The sequence below is a fragment of the Melanerpes formicivorus genome, unplaced genomic scaffold (genome assembly GCF_026170545.1).
Source record: "Melanerpes formicivorus ecotype bairdi unplaced genomic scaffold, bMelFor1.0.p_v2 SCAF_6, whole genome shotgun sequence".
Taxonomy (NCBI): Eukaryota; Metazoa; Chordata; class Aves; order Piciformes; family Picidae; genus Melanerpes; species Melanerpes formicivorus.
Window position 1 is genome coordinate 21,082,577 of NW_027142358.1, and position 21,645 is coordinate 21,104,221.

Genomic DNA, 21,645 nt, shown 5'->3' on the forward strand with positions numbered 1-21,645 from the left:
TTACAACCAGAGAATAAAGGCAATGAAGTGGTTACATCAGAATTTCTGTATTCATGTTGATTCATAGGCAGGGCAGTGAACTATCAAGCAGATTTCCTGATTGTATGCGAGCAGAGGAGCATGATGTTATCTAGTTCCAAAGGAGAAGGCATTTTTTGTGCAGATGTGTTGGTGGCAACCACATTGCAGCTCAGGCTAGGAAACTGTGATCCATGTTTTAACTTTGTAAATAAGCAAAACTTCCTTTTTGTTTTTAACTAGAAATCTAGGTAATGTTTATCACCTGCATTAATCCTTGACAAATTTATTTAAACCCAAATTATTTGCATTTACTCTTTTAATGTCTGCCTTCAGAACTGTATGCCACTGAAGAGTCTTCTAGTGGGTCAGTCTGTCAAGTAAGGGCTGAATTATTACACATGAGTTTGTTCTTTCTTTTGTCTTATTAAATTTCCAAACAGCCCTTGGATCTGCTGTCTGACCTTCCATTTGTAATTATGAGTTTAATTAGCAGTGGCTTAACTTCCAGCTTCATTTCTTGTTAACAAGCCAGCTACATGCAGTTCAGTAGTTGCACAGATATTCTGAAACTCAGGTTTAGGAGTACTTGTCTGACAAGAGGTTAAGAATCATGCAGGAAAAATAGGACATAAAAATGTAGGCTATTTGCAAATTCAAAGGAGTTTAAGATCTTATCAAATTGATCTTTAACATTTGCACATGCTATGTATGGATATTATGCATCTCTATATAGGCAATCATGAACTGCATACAAATGTTATATCTGCTTTTGAGTTCACAGCTGTTGTTTGATGATTTGGGATTTTATAATTTGCATTTTAATCCAAAATTTCACATGTTTTGGTGACAGGTGAAGATTTACTGCAGCTTAGTTGAGCACTTGGAAGACTTGGGTGCAAATTCTATTTCTACTATAAACTTTGATCCTGTCAAGCTTAGCCTCCTCTCTGACTCAGTTCCCCTTATGTATAACAAGTAACAATCATTTCGTGTCTCACATGGCATATTGTCAGTTTAGATGCTTTAAAGATGATGTCCATAAATTACTGTTTTACAATAGCTCTGCAGGTATCTAAAAAGGTAGATTTTCTGACTTGCATACAAAGCAATACCAAAATATTTTAAAATAAAATGAGTAAAGTATTTAGAAGATGTCAGCTAGAGGAAAATGGACAAAGGTTTCATCTGTTGCAGTTAAGTGGATTTGATAGGGTTGGTAGCAAGAACCTCACAGGAAGCCCTCTGTATTTGCAGTGATATTTGCCTTGAAATTCCTTGTGACTGAAAACAGCCTTTCTGTTGTTAATATTGTACATGGCTTTTTAAATATTGCATTGGATTTTCCTTTGTTATGTTTAATTTGTATTATGTTTTACAGTGCCTGTGCAGCACCTCGGGCACATTGGCAGGAGGCATGTATGAATGAGCATGATAAAAAATAATTACCATGATTATTATTTAAGGCCTTTGAGCAAAAGCTTCAATCATTAAATAACTAGATTAAGTTCATCCATAAAAATGAAGGCTAAAAATGAGTGTAAGAAAGATGCAAGTGAATGAGCAAGGGCAAATACTCTAAACCTTTTTTTTTTTCTTTCCAGAACTTTCTCTGTTTAGACCACATGGAGGAAATCTCGTGCAGAATGCTCTGCAGCCTGTGCAGCAGGATAGCACTGCTCGAGGGCAGAGCTAGCCAGCTGTTTGCCTTTGGGCATTGTTCAGGACAAGATACTGTGTTATTGTCAGCACTAGAGCCCCCATTGTCTTTTCATTTCACTTTCTTTGATGGTGTTGCCTAGTGGCTGCTTCTGGGAAACCTGGAGCTTCACAAAGTCTGAAACCTTTTAAAAAGCTTCCTGAATGTGAACATATGCCATTCAGCCATGGCTTAAAATGGATCCTAATTACTCGTAATTGAGCAAGCAGGCAAGCATAGAAAGCCAAATATTTCCCAAGAACATTTTTCTGGGAAAAATGAGAATGCACAGCTGAAAATCAAGCCTGCAATCCATCTCTCCAGTTGCCATTCTAAAAATGTGGCTTATACTGGAGATCAATGGCAAACCAAGAATTTTTGATTGCACCCCCTCTTCAACTCTACTTTAACGATGCCTATATTATAGCATCACTTCATTTATTCTTGTTACTGGGAAGTTCTGTGACTTCAGTGAGTTGAGACATTAATGTTCAGATGCACACACAATTTAGAGAAGAAAATGATTTGGATATGACATTAGCAAAATCTACCATCTGTGCAAGTAATAAAATGATTTAATTATTTCTTTTTCTTTTTATCTTTTTTTTTTTTTTTTTTTTCCCTTCTCTTTTGCTTTGGAATGGTGAAAATTTAGCAAGAGCAGCAGTTCTCATGACAGCCCATCAAAACACACAAGCTTGGTTAGAATCTGAGATTTGATATGCAGTCTCCTCAGCATAGAATGAGTCATCTTTTATGTCAGATTTTCTCGTGTTAATATAGGTTATTCACTGGCTGCCCATACAGTAGCTTTATGCTTCTTGCATACATGAAATCTCACTAGCCCCTGACTTCCACATTCTTTGTTGCCATATGTGGTTTCTTCTTATTACACGGATACTACCTGTGGTTTATTTTGTTGGGTTTTATTTTTTGACTTCTAAGGCATAAACAATACAAAATGAAGTAATAGAAGATTTTTTCCTAATAGGATATTTATATTTCTATTGTTTTTCTCTAAAGAACCTGATTTAAAGTCTTCTATGAACTGATAACAAAATCTAACATAAGAGGATATTAAAAAGGCAAAAGTAATGATTACTATAGCAATTCAAATAAAGATGGCATTAAAGCTTCAGACATTTCCTAACTGTAAAGTCTACTTCAACTCTTCATTTTTTAAGGACAAAAACAGGAATAGGAAGCAAATCTTTGGGGTAAATTTTGTTTTGGTAATGGATTGTGGGTGTGGAGAAGCCACTAAAGCAGGCTGGCCAGTTTGAGTTCAAGTGTTTGAGCATTTGAGTTTTACTCCTGCAAAAGCATTAATATTTTCTTCCACTGGATGAGGTAGATATTAATTTAATTTGCAAGTGCAAAATGACCTAATTGCTTGGCAGTGTACAATTGTATGTGTTTGCCTGTTGGCAGTATTAGCCAACATATCTTTTGGACAGACAGATACTATTGCATGCCCCTATGGTATATACCTTTGTCAGAAAAATATTTAAACAAAGAACTTCAAAGTGGGAAGCCAGGTAGAAACTGAAAATACATAAATACTTCATGACACTTGCTACTGAAACTGCTGCCTGGAATAAAAACCAAACCAACAAACCCAAAATAGTCTGTAAAGTTACTTGTATTTTATGCCATTTATCCGTGCTGATCAGAGTAATTCGTGAAACAGTAGGCCTGTTTCCTTAATTGCTGTCAGCTCAGACAGGGCATACATGAGCTTCCAACTCTGCTAATCTGTTGTGTATTTTGGGAAGCATCATCATTTGCTTCTCATCTTGCACAATTCCTCACCAATATATCCATGTGAGCAGTGGTTCTGTTATTCTTGTGCCATGGTTGTGTGGCACCAGAATTTCTCACCCACCTGGCAGCAAAATAATTTTCCCAGCTTCTGCTCATTACCATATATTCAATATCAGCAGACTGACTATGAGTATAAGGAATATGCACTGATTTTTTATATTATTCTAGAGGAAGGGAGGAGAGGGGAATAAAGGAAAGTTTCCAGCACAAGCAGAGGAAAATTGCTTGCCCAGCCATCCTCCTGGAGCAATGGTGTGGGTGACAGTGACTATAATCACCATGCTATGGCCAGCCCTGTGCTTTGCCTTAGTCTTTCACTTTTCAAGGTTTGAATTAATAGCCTGCCAGAAAACTTAAGTAATGAATGTACCTTCTATAGCCAAGAAGGTCAGTTCATACAATCAGTCTAAAAAGTGATCTTTGGGAGCAAAGTTCAGCAGCCATTCTCTCAGATTCTAAAGACTGTGTATGCCTGTGCTGTTGATTCCACAGTTAAGAGATGCATTTTTGTTGATCTTAGTGCAAAGACATTTGTTTCATGTTGTGCTAATGAAATCACACATGGATCAAGAAATCAGACTTTGTGGGGGATAGCTGAGTTTACAGCCATGTGTCTTTTTGCCACCTCTGATGTGGACACAGGAACTTCAGCAAAGGGATGACACAAACAGTTTTGTTGAGTTACATCTTAAATCATATTAGCAATATTCATTCATGTTGTGAGAAGGATTTATTTATGATTCCCTGACTTTTTTTTTCTCCTTTGCATTTGTACAAGTCCAATGTATTTTTAGTTTGTATGCACATTTAGTCAAATGAATGCATTATTCTTTTATAATCACTTAGAGAAAAAAAACCCACACTTTTGGTTTTCTGCTGGCATATAAAAGCTTCTTATAATTTCTGCTTATATTCACTCATGTTACAATAGTTTGCATCTGTGTCTTTAATACAATCTCCTTCAGGAACTGCCAGAACTTCTGTAGTCATTTATCCTTTAAATCAGCTTCTCAAGAAGCTTTCTTCTCTGGTTCCTGAAGACTGTTGAGGTCTGGTCTTTTGAAATTAATTGTTTTTATATTGTTGCTCTTGTGGTTTGTTTTGTTCCTCAGGATAATGAGCTCCATCATCTTGTAAACACTTTCAATCTTCTTACTGTTCTCTTTGACATATTAATTCAAATCTAAAATAGCCATTTCCTTCCTAAATGTCTCAATGATAGAATATCATTCGTTCTCACACCTTAAATGATACATAGGATGGTATTTTATCTTCTGAAATAAAAGTTGTTCTGATGCCTTCTAACATCTTGCCACTTAAAGAAAATTATTTTAAAATTACTCATGATGTAGAAAAAAATAAAAGAAATTAAAAGAAAGGGGAAACAGAAAAGAAAGGCAAAAAAAGAGAAAATAAATATAAGAAAATACAAAAAGAAAGAAAAAGTAAAGGGAAAGGCAAACCACACTTTCAATAAATGTAGTGTATGGGTGTTTAGCGATTCTTAGTTTTCCTGAATGCTCAGATGCTCCTGTTTGTTACCATGATTGCTTTCCTAGTAGTTTAGTTCCTGTGTTGCTAAGGATTTTCTAGAGGGAAATAAAACTATTCTGGAAGTAGTAGTGTGTTTATAAGGACAGGATTGCACATGTTCTTTACACTTCCTGGGCTCATCTGCCTTACTGAGCAATGTCCTCTTCTGCATCTGTGCCCCCATGTAATATAGGTACAGGAGTGTTTCCAGACTCATCTGGATATGATGTAGAGAATGGTGTTGTCTTAGAAAAGCAACTCTGATACAGCTGCCAGAGTTCCATTACAAGAATTGTAGTCGCATACACTAAAGTTATTTGCCTTCTAAACCATTAAAACCAGCCTAAGAGAATAAGCCACTGATTTAATGTAATTGATTTATGAATAGTTACAGCTCTCTACAAAAGAATAGAAAACCATCAGTCAGAATGGGCTGGATGTTAACTACTATGCTTCTTTCATATGGCAGTAATGCGATTCCCAAGCTCATATTTCAAGGTATGTAATTAGGCTATCCAATAAAAGAATTAATCTCAATAAAAGGAGTAGCTAGTTGTTTTTGATGCAGCACTGTCAGTTTCTCTAGTATGAAGTTTGGTGTTCAGGTGAGACTTGTGTTCAGGGAAAGGACAAAGAGGCAAAAGGGCAAAGTCTCATTTTTTGTTTACCTCATTGTATGTCAGGATGAGGTGGGAAGTACACCATATACCAAGTGCTTGCAACCTAGTCTTCTGAGAGGTAGGCAAGTGGGCCTCCAGACCTTAAAATAAGCATACATAATGTGTGCACTTTAGACATCAATAATAACTGATGAATGCTCTATGTGCTGTCAGTATTAATGAAGAGCCTATGTTTTGATTTCCCAGGAGTACCCAGCACATGATCTAGCAATCAGGATGCCTCTTCAGAGTCCTTTTATTTTCTTCTCTTCTTTCTGTCAACATTGATAGCTTGTTTTCCTCCCTGTGGTATGGGAAGAGTGTGAAGCTGTTTTTCAGCATCACTTTGTACCTCTGATACATCTGAGCTCTGAATTTTTCCAGTCCCTCCACATGGGCTATGGAACTGCTGACACTGGTGCAGACTTTCCACACAGAGGTCTTTGCTCTTGAAACCTGCAACAGCTCCTAATAAATCAAAACTTAATAAAGAGTCGTGTAGAACCTTAACACACACTGGGATTTCATGAACTTTGATGTAATAAATACTCACAGTATAATATACCAACCTAACAGCCATGATATAAAGTACCACTTACCCTGAGTAAGGGCTTTATAAGCCAGTACCAAGCTTATCCATTCCCCACTCACTTTAATTAAAAATCTACTCTTCATCACCTGAGTGCAAAACAGAACAGTGGTGCGATCAGTACTTTTAACACCAGTTGAGAAGGCAGACAGCAATTTCTCTCAATCTTAATCATTAATCTTCATTAGGATTTTCAGCTTCCAAATGTGTGTGGTGGATGACAAGAACGTAGCAAACAATTTAAAGTGCATCTGCATAAATAACAGAGGTAGTTTATAATTTTCATTATAGGTAAAAATGTGTGTCAGTTGCCAGATGTGTTTGATTCAGACAATATGATTTTCAAGCCAACTTTATGATATGTTTGATTTAGGTGAAGTGACTAAAACCTGCTGTTGGGACTGAGTTGCTGTTAAACACCAGCTGCAGCTTTAATTTTAATTAATACTTTAAGGAGTAGAATACCTTGCTTTATTTGACATTTTAACCCTTCAAGCTATTCAGAGAAAGGTTAAATGGCAAAAGGGTTTAAAGGTAAAGCAACAAAATATTCAAAGGCGGTCCAGATTTTGTACTTTTGTCCCCTAAAAATGCTACAAGCTGTTTAGATCATAGAATGGGCTAGGATGGAAGGGACTTTGGTGATCATATACTGCAACCTCTCCACCATGGGCAGGGACACCTCTCAACTAGACTCAGCTCCACAAGGCATCATCCAGCCTGGCTTTGAACACCCCCAGGGAGGAGGCATTCACAGCCTCTTGGGCAGCCTATTCTAAAGTCTCTCCACCCTTGTACTGAAGAACTTCTTTCTAAGATCCAGTCTAAATGTTCCCTCCCTCAGCTTAAAACCACTCCCCCTTAAAGTCCCTCTCCAGCCTTCCTGTAGGATCCTTTCAGGCATTGGAAGGTAGATCTAAGGTCCCTCCAGAGTCTTCTCTTCTCTAGGCTGAACAACCGCATCTTGGTCACCCTATCCTCATGGCAGAGGTGTTCCAGCCCTTGGAGCATCGTTGTGGTCCTTATCTGGACTCACTCCAACAGGTGTGTGTCCTTATGATGGGGACACCAGAAATGGATGCAGTATTCAAGCTGTGGTCTCACAGGAGCAGAGGAAAGAGGCAGAATCACCTCTCTTGCTTTGCTGGCCACACTCCTCTTGATGCAGCCTAGGATATTATTTGCTTTCTGGGCTGCATAAGATGTTTTTCCTATTTCTTCTTTGCATTTTGCTTTCTTCCTCACTGTTGAATGGAACATGTGTGAGTTAAAGACCCTGACAAACCTGAATTTTTTTAGCAGGACTGATTATTGTAGATTTGCATGATGAGCAACAACTACTCACACCTTCTCTGAATCCCTTTCCAGGCATTTAACTGAATCTGTGGACATCTTCCAGGTGTGCTGTTGTGCCAAATCTTTCCTTGATCAGTTCTGAAAATTTGCCTGGTCATGTAGCAGCTTAAATGTGGATCTGAGATTAAAAATTAAAGCTCCAGCTTTTAAAAACCTGGACATGCATCTTAAAAAAAAAACCCAACCATCCTCTAATGTGATTACTCTGAATGTTCTGTCAGTCTATTACTTTCCATTGTTGAACTGCAAAAATGGTGGCCAAAATGGCCATTATCTCAAGGATATTCATTGCATTGAATCATAGAATTGTTTTTGTTGGAAAAGACCTCTAAAATAGTGGAGTCCAACCATCAAACTAACACCACAATGGCCATTAAGCCATGTCCCAAATCCCCATGTCCACATGTTTCTTGAACACCTCCAGGGACAGTGACTCCACCACCTACTCGGGCAGCCTGTTCCAATGCCTGACCACTCTTTTTGTAAAAAAAATAATTTCCTAATATCCAATCTAAACCTCCTCTGGCACTATTTCAGGCCACTTTCTGTAGTCTTACCACTTGATACATGAGAGAAGATTCTGACCCCCACCTCACTACAACCTCCTTTCAGGTAGTTGTAGAGAGAAATGAGGTCTCCCCTTCAGCCTCCACTTCTCCAAACTAAACAATCCCAGTTCCCTCAGCCATTCCTTATAAGATTTGTTCTCTAGACCCTTCATGAGCTTTGTTGCCCATTCTCTGGACACACTCCAGGAACAAAATGTCCTTCTTGGATTGAAAGGCCCAAAACTATTTTGTGAGAAATATGGAAAAAAGGTGTGGTGAAGAGGGGTCCTGTAAATGTCCTTTGTAAATATAAAAGAAAGACTGATGGCTGCACCCAAAGAGTGGCTGTCAATGGCTCCATGTCCCAGTGGAGGCCAGTGACAAGCAGAGTCCCTCAGGGATCAGTCCTGGGACCTGTCTTGTTCAACATTTTTGTGGGTGACATGGACAGTGGCATTGAGTGCACCCTCAGCAGGTTTGCTAATGACACCAAGCTGTGTGGTGCAGCAGACAGCTGGAGGGAAGGGAGGCCATCCAGAGGGACCTTGACAGGCTGGAGAGGTGGGCACAAGCAAACCTCATGAAGTTCAACAAGAGCAAGTGCAGGGTCCTGCATCTGGGTCGAGGCAATCCCAGGCACAAATACAGGCTGGGCAATAACTGGCTGGAAAGCAGCCCTGAGGAGAGAGACTTGGGGGTGCTGGTGGACGAGAAGCTCAACATGAGCTCTCAATGTGCACTTGCAGCCCGCAAAGCCAATCAGATCCTGGGCTGCATCAGGAGAAGTGTGGCTAGCAGGTCGAGGGAGGTGATCCTCCCCCTCTACTCAGCCCTGGTGAGACCCCACCTGGAGTACTGTGTCCAGTTCTGGAGCCCCTATTACAAGAGGGATGTGGAGGTGCTGGAACGTGTCCAGAGAAGGGCCACAAGGATGATCAGAGGGCTGGAGCACCTCTCCTATGAGGACAGACTGAAGGAGTTGGGGCTGTTCAGTCTGCAGAAGAGAAGGCTCCGAGGTGACCTAATTGTGGCCTTCCAGTATCCGAAGGGGGCCTACAGGAAGGCTGGGGAAGGACTTCTCAGGATCTCAGGTAGTGATAGGACTAGGGGGAATGGAATGAAGCTGGAGGTGGGGAGATTCAGGCTAGATGTGAGGAGGAGGTTCTTCACCATGAGAGTGGTGAGACCCTGGAATGGGTTGTCCAGGGAGGTGGTCGAGGCCCCGTCCCTGGAGGTGTTTAAGAGCAGGCTGGATGAGGCTCTGTCCAGCCTGATCTAGTGTAGGGTGTCCCTTCCCATGGCTGGGGGGTTGGAACTAGATGATCCTTGTGGTCCCTTCAAACCCTGAATGATACTATGATACTATGATTCTGACTTAAGTTCCTCAATTAGCATCAGATAAACTCATATGTGGTCATAAATGCCCAGCCATGAAACAAACTTCATCCAGGCATCATAAGCTATGGGGCATTAGTGGATCCAGTTTTAAGTTGTAAATCCTCCATTGCTGCTACTATTAATGGAGTTATTTGTTGCACTACTGGTTGTTCTTAGAAACATTTGCAGTCATTCCGTCAATTCGTAACTTCAATCCAATTTTAAATCTTTTATCATAACTTCTACTGTAAGGCCCATCATGGTTCCTTTACCATATGGTAATAATGCAGAAAATACAGGACATCCAGAAAGAAAATATTTATTACAGATAATTAAAAAACATAAATAAATCAGCAATCTAAGTGACTTATGCTCTTATTGCCTGGAGGAGGTTTGGAGAAGAGGAGGGTTGGAAGTATAGTTAGAAACATCAAACTGGCAATCAAGAGATGTTTAGCTTATTTCTAGCTGTTTAACAGATTTCTTTATGTGCAGTGCTGGAACAGAGCCAGTGGCAGCTCTAGGCAAAATAAACTTCTACTATCCAGTGACAAGTCGCGTAGCACTTGCACAGATCACTGCGGATGATTGGAGTTGCCAAGGTGGTCCTAAGGGCATCGTTTAGAAATAGCAATGGATAGGAATAACCAGAGGTCTAATTTTGTTTACAGAACAACCTGTTTTACTGATGATGATGAGAATCCACTTTGATTTTTGGATCCAAATTTGAGTCTCACAGCCAGAAAAACTTTTAAGTTCTGATTTTGGTTTCTTTTTTTCTTTTAAATGGGCATGTTTCCTATACAAAAAACACTGGAAAATATTAAGTAATTCTGTGAGCAATGGGACACAGCTTTATTGTATGGATATTTGTCCTACATTCCCCACCATTTGCCTTTAGCAAAAATGCTCCAGATTGTCCAGAGATCAGAAAAGTAAAAGAGAGATCTCAGGTGACAAGTAATATAGCTTATTTCTGCTTCATCTTAGACTCTTAGAAACTACACAATGATTACAAATGTTTTGCCAATACAATGTGTGTAGCTAGCAATTAATTACTATTAAAATCATAAACATGACAGTGTACCAGCTATTTATAGCTCAGCGGTCTTTGCATTTCAGTGGGTATAAACATACTGCTTGCTCCTTTCTTTAGAAACTTAACCATGCTCTAGCTCTGCAGGAACTGAGACTCGGTGAAATCCCATCTGCAGTGACATTGTTACTGTAGGGAGAATTTAGGAGATATTTTAGTTTAGGTTTTTTTGCCTTTCTCTTTTCATGTGGGAACTGAAGCTGGTGGAAGTTGTTTCATAGAAATGAAATCATTGTGGAGGCTGTACAAGTTCTGTGCTTCTAGTACTTTGTGTGTATATTATTTGGCTATTTTGTTTTGCCGTTTTCTTACTGTCCATATTTCTGTCTCCTAACTAAGAACACATAAGTGTGCTCTCAGCAGTACTGGCCTACCTTTTTGCTGTTCTAGGTACCCTAAAAAAGGAACTTCTTTAGGACAGCAGGAGAGAGACTGTCCTGATCTTACTCTGGAAGCAACAGAACTGTTGCTATCACATGTGGTACAGGGAGTATGTAGCAAACCCCCTCCTCCTGTGGCAGAAATAAAGCTGGCATTAGCTTTCTTCCCCCAATGAATCCATAACTGAATATTGTATTTTGGTTGCACCTAATAGAGGGCAATGAGTCCCAGTCCACACAAAGGCTCACAGATGTCACCACACTGACAGCAGTTGACCATTATTGTCATGAAAACATCTGCTGCAGTGCCCTTACCTGCTGAGGAGTTCAATCACTGTTTGTTTTAAATATACTAAAAGTATGTAGTTGGCATGGCAACGTGTTCTGTGACATATGCCAATTGATTATTTTTTCCACTGGAGGAAAGTCCCTGCTTCTTTGAAATCACATATAGCAGCTGTTCCTGCTCCACTGATGGCAAGCACATATATAGCCTTAACTGCACTGTTTGTCTCCTTCTGTGAGTTGGAAATGTTTAGTCCTGGTGTGAACGGTTGCAACTGCATTGATTCAGTGTAGTTTAATCTGTCAGTGCTTATGGCTTCCCTTGTAGAAACTCGCATGAGGCTTTTTCTGTTAAGGCTTTTGTTTAAAGCAAATGCTATTTTTTGTGGACAGCCAATGAAATGAGTTTTATATGAACTACAGGATGATATATTTACTGGTGAAGGGCTTGATCCTGCAAAGAGTATACTTAGCATGCAAGAATTGCTACTAATATCAGCCGGATACCTCCATCAATAAAGTTAAGATTTTGCTCAGTGTATTTGCACATCGCTGCTTTGCACATTCACTGCATTGAGACAGAATTAAGATCGTTAAAGTGACTTGATTTGCAGTGCAATGGAACAATGCAGAATTTGATCATGTCACTATAGAGAAGCTGGCAATTTGATGATTGATTTAAGAGCTCAGCTTTATTATCCATAATTTCAATGTAAGTCAAAGAGATGTGCAAATTAAAACCAAGAATCTAATTTTTCTGAAATCTGAGATTATTAGATGTGGAGATAAACTTGCTTTCATTTTAATGTCCTCTGTTCCAAGGCTACTGCCATTCTAGCAGTACTTTGAACAATTTTATTGAACTCACTAAGAATAATATTTAAATTGGACAGTGTTTCCACAGAATCACAGAATGTTAAGAGCTGGAAGGGACCTCGAGAGATCATCCAGTCCAACCCCCCTGCCAGAGCAGGATCACCTATACCAGGTCACACAGGAACTCATCCAGGCAGGTCTTGAATATCTCCAGAGAGGGAGACTCCACAACCCCGCTGAGCAGCCTGTTCCAGTGTTCTGTCACCCTCACAGTGAAATAATTCTTCCTCCTGTTTTCATGGGACTTCCCATGCCTCAACTTCCACCCATTGTCCCTTGTCTTGTCATTGGGCATCGCCAAGAAGAGCCTGGCTCCATCCTTTTGGCACTCACCCTTTTTATGTATTTATAAACATGAGGTCACCCCTTAGAGTCCTCTTCTTCAAGATGAGAAGCCCCGCCTCCCTCAATCTCTCCTTGTGAGGAAGATGTTCCACTCCCTTAATAATTTTCGTGGCTCTGCACTAGACTGTTTCAAGCAGTTCCCTGTCCTTGTTGAACTGAGGGGCCCAGAACTAATTGAAATATTCCAGATGTGGCCTCACCAGTAGAGAGGGAGGAGAACCTCTCTCAACCTACTGACCACACCCCTTCTAATACAACCCAGGATACCACTGGCCTTCTTGGCCATATGATTGCATTGCTGGGTCATGGTCAACCTTGCATCTACTACGACTCCCCAGCTCCTTTTCCCTTTCATTGCTCTCCAGCAGGTCAGTCCCCATCCTATACTGGTGCATGGGGTTGTTCTTTCCCAGGTGCAAGACTCTACACTTGCCCTTGTTGAACCTCATCAAATTCCTCCCTGCCCAACTCTCCGGCCTGCCTGAGTCTTGCTGAATGGCAGCACAACTTTCAGGTGTATCAGCCACTCCACCCAACTTGGTGTCATCAGCAAACTTGGTGAGTATCAGGTCCAGTAACACTCCTCTCCTAGTTGGTTCCTCCACCATTTGCATCAAGAAATTATCATCAATGCACTGGATGAACCTCCTGAACTGTGGGTGGCTGGCTGTGTAGGTCTTCCAGCAAATATTTGAGTAAGTAGTTCAAGTCCTCCACGACAACCAGGGCCTGCGATTGTGAGGCTGCTGTCAGCTGTCAATAGAAGACCTCATAGACTTCATCATCCTCATCAGGTGGTCTGTAATAAACACCTACAACAGTGTCACCCATGCTAGCCTGCCCCTTAATATGTACCCACAAAATCTCAACTTGCCTCTTACCCCTTAATACGTACCCACAAACTCTCAACTTGCCCCTTATCCACCACCTCGCTTTTTTGACCTGTCTTTCCTGAAAAGTACATAGCCATCCATGACCACGTTCCAGTCATGTGAGCTGTCCCACCATGGTTCTGTAACCCCTTGACTGCACAAGGATCTCTAACTCTTCCTATTTATTGTCCATGCTGTGTTTGTTGTTGTACAGACAGTGCAGAGAGGGAGCTGAGCACACCGATTCTACCCTGGGGGGTAGGAGTCCTTCTGGTCCACATTAATACTAGAACACTGCCCCACTGGTGCAAGCCCAGAAACAGCCCCATCCCCCTTCGCCTCTAGTTTAAAGCTCTGTAAATGAGCCCTGCTAGTTCTTGTCCTACAATCCTTTCCACCCTGTAAGATAAGCCTCTCCCACATACCAATTTCCATCCTGGTGTCCCACAAAACCAGTCATTATCAAAGAACCCAAAGCCCTGCCTGTAGCACCAGTCTTGGAGCCAGGTATTTACAGACTGGATTCTTCTACTCCCATGTTGTGGCTGAGTACTGGAAGTAGTTTATGCATCTTACATCCAGCTTACTACACAGTAGTACCATTCCTGGAAGGGCATGGAACAAATGTTGCAAATGTATAGAAATACGTTGTAATACTTTTGTGGGGTGAGGGTTATGTTTTGTTTTGCTTTGTTTTGGTTTTGGTTTGTGTGTTTGTGGTTTTGTTGTTGTTGGTTGCTTTTTTAGGGTTGTTTTTTGGGGGTTGGGTTTTTTTTGTCTGTTCATTGGTTTGTGGGGGGTTTTTTGTTTGTTTTTTTGGTTGGTTTGTGTGTTTTTTTTATTGGATGGGTGTTTACTTTTTAGGCTGCAGATGCTAAGGAGAGGTCAAATCTAATGTTATCTCACTATTTACTTTGCTCTTTCCAGTATGACTGAAGGTTTATTAAGTATTGGTAATGTTTAGGGACATTGGCTAGTATTCTTTCTTCCATTTTTAAATGGAATTGTGCTTTTGTAACTTGGATTCAGTAAGACAGCAAAACTTCTCTCTGGTTTCCAAGTCAATGAGACTATCATCCCCTAGTGGTAATTTATATCCATAACAGCTGGATTTTATTTTTTTTTTTTTTTTTTTTTTTTTCTTGGTCTTCAAGCAGTTAAATTATTCAGTTTGGGTAGACTAGTCTAAAAAAAATATTTTTATATGGACTTTGAACTCAGTTTCCAATGTCTTAAGCCATGCTCTACTTCACATAGAACTGAATATCTGATTGTTCATCTGTGAATACCAGACTAAGGCTCAAATCCTTTGCTGCTTCACAAATGGATATAAGAAGCAAGCAGGACTCAGGTGAGGATTCAGATTCTACACAGAAGGCTCTTTTGCTCATGAGGAAATTATTCCTACAAGCACAATACCACACACAACACTGATTTGGCTTTGCAAACATTGTGTATTAGGAAAAATTTCCTTGCTGTGAGAGTGGTCATAGGAACAAACTGCCCAGGAAAGTGGTGGAATCACCATCCCTGCAGGTCTTCAAGAAATGTGTAGACTTGGCACATCAGGACATAGCTTAGTGGTCATGGTAGTGTTGGGTTGATGGTTGGACTTCATGATCTTAGAAGTCTTTTCCAACCTTAATGATTCCATGATTCTATGATCTAGGCAGAGCAGTTTAAAAAGTCTTATAATCTCTGAGACACTTTATCTTGAGAGCAGCCATCACTTAAAATATTATGCTGCATTAAGCAAAAATTTCTTAGTACTGGTTTCTTTGGGTAAAAGAAGAACATAGCTTTCTCTGCCAAATATGGAAAAAGCAATCTGTATGTTACTTAGGAATTAATATTCATTAGGACACTTAATTAATTTTAGTTGAAAGGAATTTTTTATATTGTATCATTTGACAAAATGCACAGTGCTGTGAAGGGAGAGGTTACTCTGAAGTGTACTCACAATGTGTAAGAACAAAGGTAGAGCGCTGATCACTACTTGTATATCTGACCTTAAGCTTTATTATTCCTAATGGTATCCACACAGATTAAAAACCAGGAGCTAAGCATGAAACATCTTGCATGATTTAGAACTGATACTGTGAATTCTGTATTACTGAAATATTATTTTTCTGTAAGTAATAATGGACTGGAAAATCTCCAGTTTTACAGTGTCAGAACATGGGTACCTGTGAAAAATAAGGAGAAACTATCTCTAAATCAAAGAGTTGTCAGGATTTCCCCATTATGGTTTTTCTCATGTTAAGGCCAAGATAAAAACCTACATTAATTGTTATGGTGTAAAAGATCATGGTGCTGAAAAGACTATTGGCCTCTTTACATAGTATCATAGTATTAGTCAGGGTTGGAAGGGACCACAAGGATCATCTAGTTCCACCCCCTGTGCCATGGGTAGGGACACCCCACACTAGATCAGGCTGGCCAGAGTCTCATCCAGCCTGGTCTTACACACCTTCAGGGACAGGGCCTCAACCACCTCCCTGGACAACCCATTCCAGGGCTTCACCACTTTCATGGTGAAGAACTTCCTCCTCATATCCAGCCTGAATCTCCCCACCTCCAGCTTCATTCCATTCCCCCTAAACCTATCACTACCTGATAGCCTGAGAAGTCCCTCCCCAGCCTTCTTGTAGGCCCCCTTCAGATACTGGAAGGCCACAATTAGGTCACCTCGGAGCCTTCTCTTCTCCAGACTGAACGTAACACACAGCAGTTCAGATGTGAAGTTTGCTACACATTTTTTTAAAAAATGAACAATAAGGATGAGGAAAAACTCCATCAGACAGCATTTTCAGCCTTTTTTAATTCTCATTTTGTTTAAAAGATCATCTTTTAATTAACAAAAAACTTGCTATTAAAAAAAAAATCAGAAAAATCCTCCCTGTATTTTTTTAATTATTATTTTAGAAATAACAGGACTCTATTTGTTGGTTTTTTTGTTTTTTTTTTTAATTCATATTATTTCTCAGAAAGTCTTGGTTTTAGAGCAGGTCCAGTGTAAAATAAACCTATACTGGCAGTATATTTTTAGTTTCTATATCTACAGTTACATGAGTCTTGCACTAGTAAGAAAGCATTTTCAAAAAGTGTAGCTTAACTAATACTGCTATTCTGGCAACTATTTCTAATGGTCTAATTATGAATGCTGGTACAGTTACTGTCTGACTGCTTATTCTGCAGTATATGGGCTATGTCCTTATGTTTCTAAAAAAAAAAACAAGCAGAGAGTCCAGTTTTCAGGTGATGCTACATGAAGTAATTGCAACTCCACTGAAAATTATGTATCAGTTGTTGCATTTATCTAGCAGGCATAACTAAATGCATTAAATATTTTGGCTGGTAATACAGTTTAAAAAGAAAGCATTTTTGTTTAGATTGGCCACAGACACATTTACTTAAATTGATTAGTTTACATGCACTTTTCTATTATAGCAGTTAGAGTGGATGTATTTATCTACAAATTGAAGTTCAGCTCCTACAGCAGTAATTGAAGAACACTGGCTGTTTCTGCTTTACTAGCTTTATCTTTAATCACACTTATGGGGAGCCCTTAATGAGTTGTGAGATCAAATAACTGAGGATATAAGGTTAATGAGGCATCTTGTTATGCTATATATTTTTATTGCAAATAACTTTATTAAATGCGTTAAATATTTAGCATAGGAAAGTGAGACAAGAATTTCAAGGGTTAAAGAAAGTGGGCGTGGATAATGGCTTGCAAAAAGAAAGCTTAAGAATGATGAGAGCAGCTGCCTTTAAAGAATGACAAAATGGCAAGATACAACCAGCAGGCAAAATGTAGCAGTGAATGATTGTGTCTAGCAATGGCATATCTGAAGGACATCAAAGAACAATGTTTTAAAACTGCACATGGGATTACCTTCATTCACCCACTAAAACCCTGGAGGTACTAATCTCCATTCAGTATCTTTTATATATATGACTGTATCTGCCATGCCCAGATCTTTTGACCACCTCTCTGTCCATGGAGATACTGAGCATTGCCTCACGTTTCAGTGCAGAAATACCATACAAACATTTTTTATATATATATACAAAGTAAGAACTGTGATCTAGGCCACTCCTTGTCAAGATAATTTCTGAGATGAGTGTTTGATTAAGCAGTCCATTTGGTAAAGCTGTAAGTTTATATTCTCACTTCAACACCATCTATCCAAATTTATGCTACAGGGACTGCTCACAAAGTTGGTTACCTACTGTGCCACTCACTGAATCCTTTGACAACCATCTCCCTTCTCAGAGGATATTTCCAAAGGTGGTGCATAGATAATTTCCTGTGGCAGTAGCTGTTCCTGTGATTTATCAAACAGGGCACTGCAAGAAAAGCACGTGTAATCCTTAGGACACACAATACTACACCTTATCTCTCCCAAAGAAATTCTGCCAGCTGAAGAGGCAGCAGTTGCCTTACTCACCACACCCAGGCAAAAGCTGTGCTTCCCTCCCTGCCACCAGTACTGATTATCTGTTTATTGCAAAACACTTGATTCAAACCCTGAATTTGCTCTCTGTGCCCTTGGAAAGCAACATGCACTGTGCTTTTGTACAGTACTGATTGTCAATAAAATGTAATTTAGCTAAAGCAAAATTAATGATTGCCAATAAAGTGCAATTTAGCTAAAACAAAAAAGCATATTTCTAACAAAAAGCTTCCACAGCAGCAGGGGCAATAGAATTGGTCCAGAAAATACTGACTGTATTAAATCTGCAGGTTTAATTACTTTGATTTTAATTACCAAATTCTTGTGTTCCAACTTTCAGGTGGAATGGCAGCAAGAGCAGTAAGCATTGGTAAAGATACCACCTGAAAGCTATGTTAAAGAGCATTAGCTAAACATGTTTCTACTTCTGTGTTTATACCAAGCATACAGTCTAAACACACCAAATCCTAGTGTAAATAGGGTTGCCACAGAAACCCTCCTGTGTGTATTGAGTACCATTCTTTGTCATTTGTACGTAGAAAAGATAGAAATGTGTCTTTTAAGAGCCAGATAATCCATCTCCAGGATATAAACAATTCTGTGAGATATGGTGAATGCTGTTTCAAAAAAGGAAGTCAGAACCAAATGTAGCATGTAATCATCTAGATCAAGACTGGAGGAAAAATAGTTCTGTTCAATGAAATGTACAGGAAGCATTTAGGAGAACACAACTTTGGGGATTATTAAACCAAGGGGGGTGGGGGGGAATGACATGAATTCTTTACTTTTTCATTAGAATTTGAAATTTCTAGCAACCTTCAGGGTGTTTATTTTGTATTTTACCAAAGTGCCATATATAGAGCTAGGGAAATAATGAAAGGTTTGGAGTTTGATGAAACTCCCTGAGTTAGTCCGAATCCACAAGTGTGCAATGTACATAGAGAGAAATCGTTCACACAGTCTTGCTTCAAGCTGCTTAACAGCTTAAAATGATAAAAAGTCCTTAACACAATTTAAGAACTTAAACCACTTAAACTGTCTGAAGCAGCTTGTGAGTTTTAAGAGTTTTGGCAGGCATGGAAGAGGCATCCCTGCTGAGCTACAGCGCTAGGGACAGAGTGGGCAGGATTACCACATGGTGTGTCCTGGCAAAGGGGCTGCCTCGGAGCCAATCTTGGGAGGCCTGGAGGTGACATGATAGAGAAGATGGAAGAGTTTTTATATATATATATATATTTATATAGCATTGTGTATATACTCAGAGTGCTTTGTTTTAAAATTCTGCCGGGAATCTTACAGGGATGTGAGGTGTAAGCAGTGGCACCCACCAGTGAAACAGGGAAGAGGATGGTAGAAAAATGTTGTCTATGACAAGTCTTTAGCTGTGGAAAACAATTTCAGCTCATGGGCCAAGGGAAGACTCTTCAGGAGCATTGTGAAGAATTTTTTTGTGAGAGCTGCAAGACTAAATGTTTTGCTTTTGTGGCTCCAGGAGCTGGAGGCAGGTGGGAGGTGATGTGTGTAGGCCTTTCAGATGATTTGAGGAGAATTATTGTTTCTTTTTTTCTGAAAGGTTGTTTTTTGGGGAAAAAATGAGTAGGGATGGGGGAGGCAGGGAGAGTTGGTTTAGTTTGACCAGACTCGAACATCTTTATTCAGTTGGTCCTATCAGAAGCATGTCTTTGTTATTATGGGAAGTTACATATTCAGAGAATATAAAATAAACCACTATTTATGACTAGTTTGGTCCCTGCTGCCACATATGGTGGTCAATGGTTGAATGGTAAAATTTTCTTATGGCAGTGATGCCACCTAGGTGTTTAGAAACTTGTCCTGGTTTTCATTGGTGCAGGCAGTGATTTACACGTTTCTGTGCAGCAGAGGCTGTAAAACAGGAGTGAATTACATTCTGTACAATTTGAAAATAAATGGTGCATTCACAGCCACTCCTGTTGAGGCCCATTTACACTTCCAGGGTGGTATGATGAGTAAATGAAAGTTCTGCCTGTGTGTGAATGAAAAATGCCTGTTCTACCAGAGGCTGTGAAAAGAAAGAGAGTGAGAGAGACTTGGTGGAAATTGGAAGCAAGACTTTTATTTACTTGTTTAAAACAGTCTTATTGATTTGGAGACACAGGGAGCGTTGGTATAACTGCAAACTAATACCACTGAATTCTGCAAGGTGTTTCTGGAGATGCTGATGAGGCTGTAAGTTTACATTTATAATCTGAGTTTTTCTTGTGCTTGGTCTTTGTTGCATGATGTTTTGGGGCAAACTTGGCATCATAATATGTTACAGGAATGATATCCAAAAGTATTCTTTACCGGAGTGAAAAAGAGCTTGAGTATAGTTAAGTTCATATGACCTCAATACAATCAATTTATTCCTTGATTTTCTCTTATGATGAGGAGTAAGATCCTGCAAATATTATTTGGTGAAGGTAAGTGATTTCTGACATACATAGGAAGGAACCATTTAATGAATGAAATCTTGGTAATGTACTGTGTAATACTAATATCTCAATATCACTTGAATTTCAGAACATTTCAGGATCTGTCCAAACAAATGGATATATCTTACGGTACAGTCAGGGATTCAGCAGTGTATGAATACTTTAAAGCAAAAGGGACCAACCCGTTGGAGCAGGATAACACATTTGCTGAACTGTGGAGGACTATCAGTAAAAACAACGGGGCAGATAATTGTGTATCGAACCCTTCTGAAGGTATCAGGAAGGTAAGACTGGGTCACAAGGATTTTAATTTCATTTTTGTTCTGTATCAATGTTGTTTGCATGTAGTTTATAATGTTAAGTCACAGGAAAGCAGCTATATAGTCACTTTAAAAAAATAAAATCCATATCTGAAGTTCCTTTTTTATTAACTCAGTGGCAGATAAGACTCACTATTTTGGAGTTATGGTTTTGAATTTAAGTATCTTAGCTCTCCCTAAGTCTTCAGCACAAAAATCCTTCTTCGGCTTTGGCCATAAGGTTTCTCAGTTTATTTACCATTTTGAATATCATTCTTTACATTATTCAGCTACTGACTCTTGTCCTTTGCTTTTCTGAGTGGGTTATTTTCTGAGTTGGTGAATTGAGCTTATTGGAAACATGCATAAGAATCAAGGGATTGACTGAACATATACTTATTTGTCTTAGAAATGAAAATTTAATGCAAGATTTTCTTTTGTTTATTCCAAACTCTTTGCATGTCATTGTTCTTTCACCTAACTTTTCTTTCCCTCAGGTATGAGTACACTTTTGTGTGTGTGTGAAACTGACCATTGATGTGGGATTCAAGGACTGATCTATAAACAGTTGAGATCCTACATCATTGTGCTAAGCCCTGGTTCAGATCATGCACATACAAGTGTCCACACTTTCTGACTCTAAGTTTTGCCTCTCTCCTCTGCTTCCCGTCTTGTGGCACAGCAAGACCAAATAGTAAATAACACCAAAATGTGTGTCCAGGAGTACATTATGGCAGAAGATCTGCAGACACGGTGAAAGCTTAGTATACTGCTCCTTCAGTGAAAAAAAACCACCCAACTCTTTATTTGTCAATTGATATTTTTTCCATAAAGTAAGCTAACAGCTGCTATTAATATAGTGATTGTTTGGTCAGAGTTACTCTGCTGTCAGTGAAACACTGATTCTGAATAGATATATGACTAGTTCTTTATGCTTTTGTAAGTGGGAAATAATACAATTGTTGAGGCCTGAGTT

The 21,645-nt window shown here is 39.4% G+C and overlaps 1 protein-coding gene across 2 annotated transcripts in view; it reads left to right on the forward strand.

Annotated features, from left to right (window-relative positions):
• The window catches only part of GRID1 (glutamate ionotropic receptor delta type subunit 1), a 564,846-nt gene that overhangs the window by 512,333 nt on the left and 30,868 nt on the right, over nucleotides 1-21,645 (forward strand). For both annotated transcript variants that reach the window (XM_068140036.1, XM_068140037.1), the window contains exon 13: nucleotides 20,459-20,654. In XM_068140036.1, coding sequence (XP_067996137.1) covers nucleotides 20,459-20,654 — 196 coding nt within the window. The remainder of the gene's footprint in view (nucleotides 1-20,458; nucleotides 20,655-21,645) is intronic.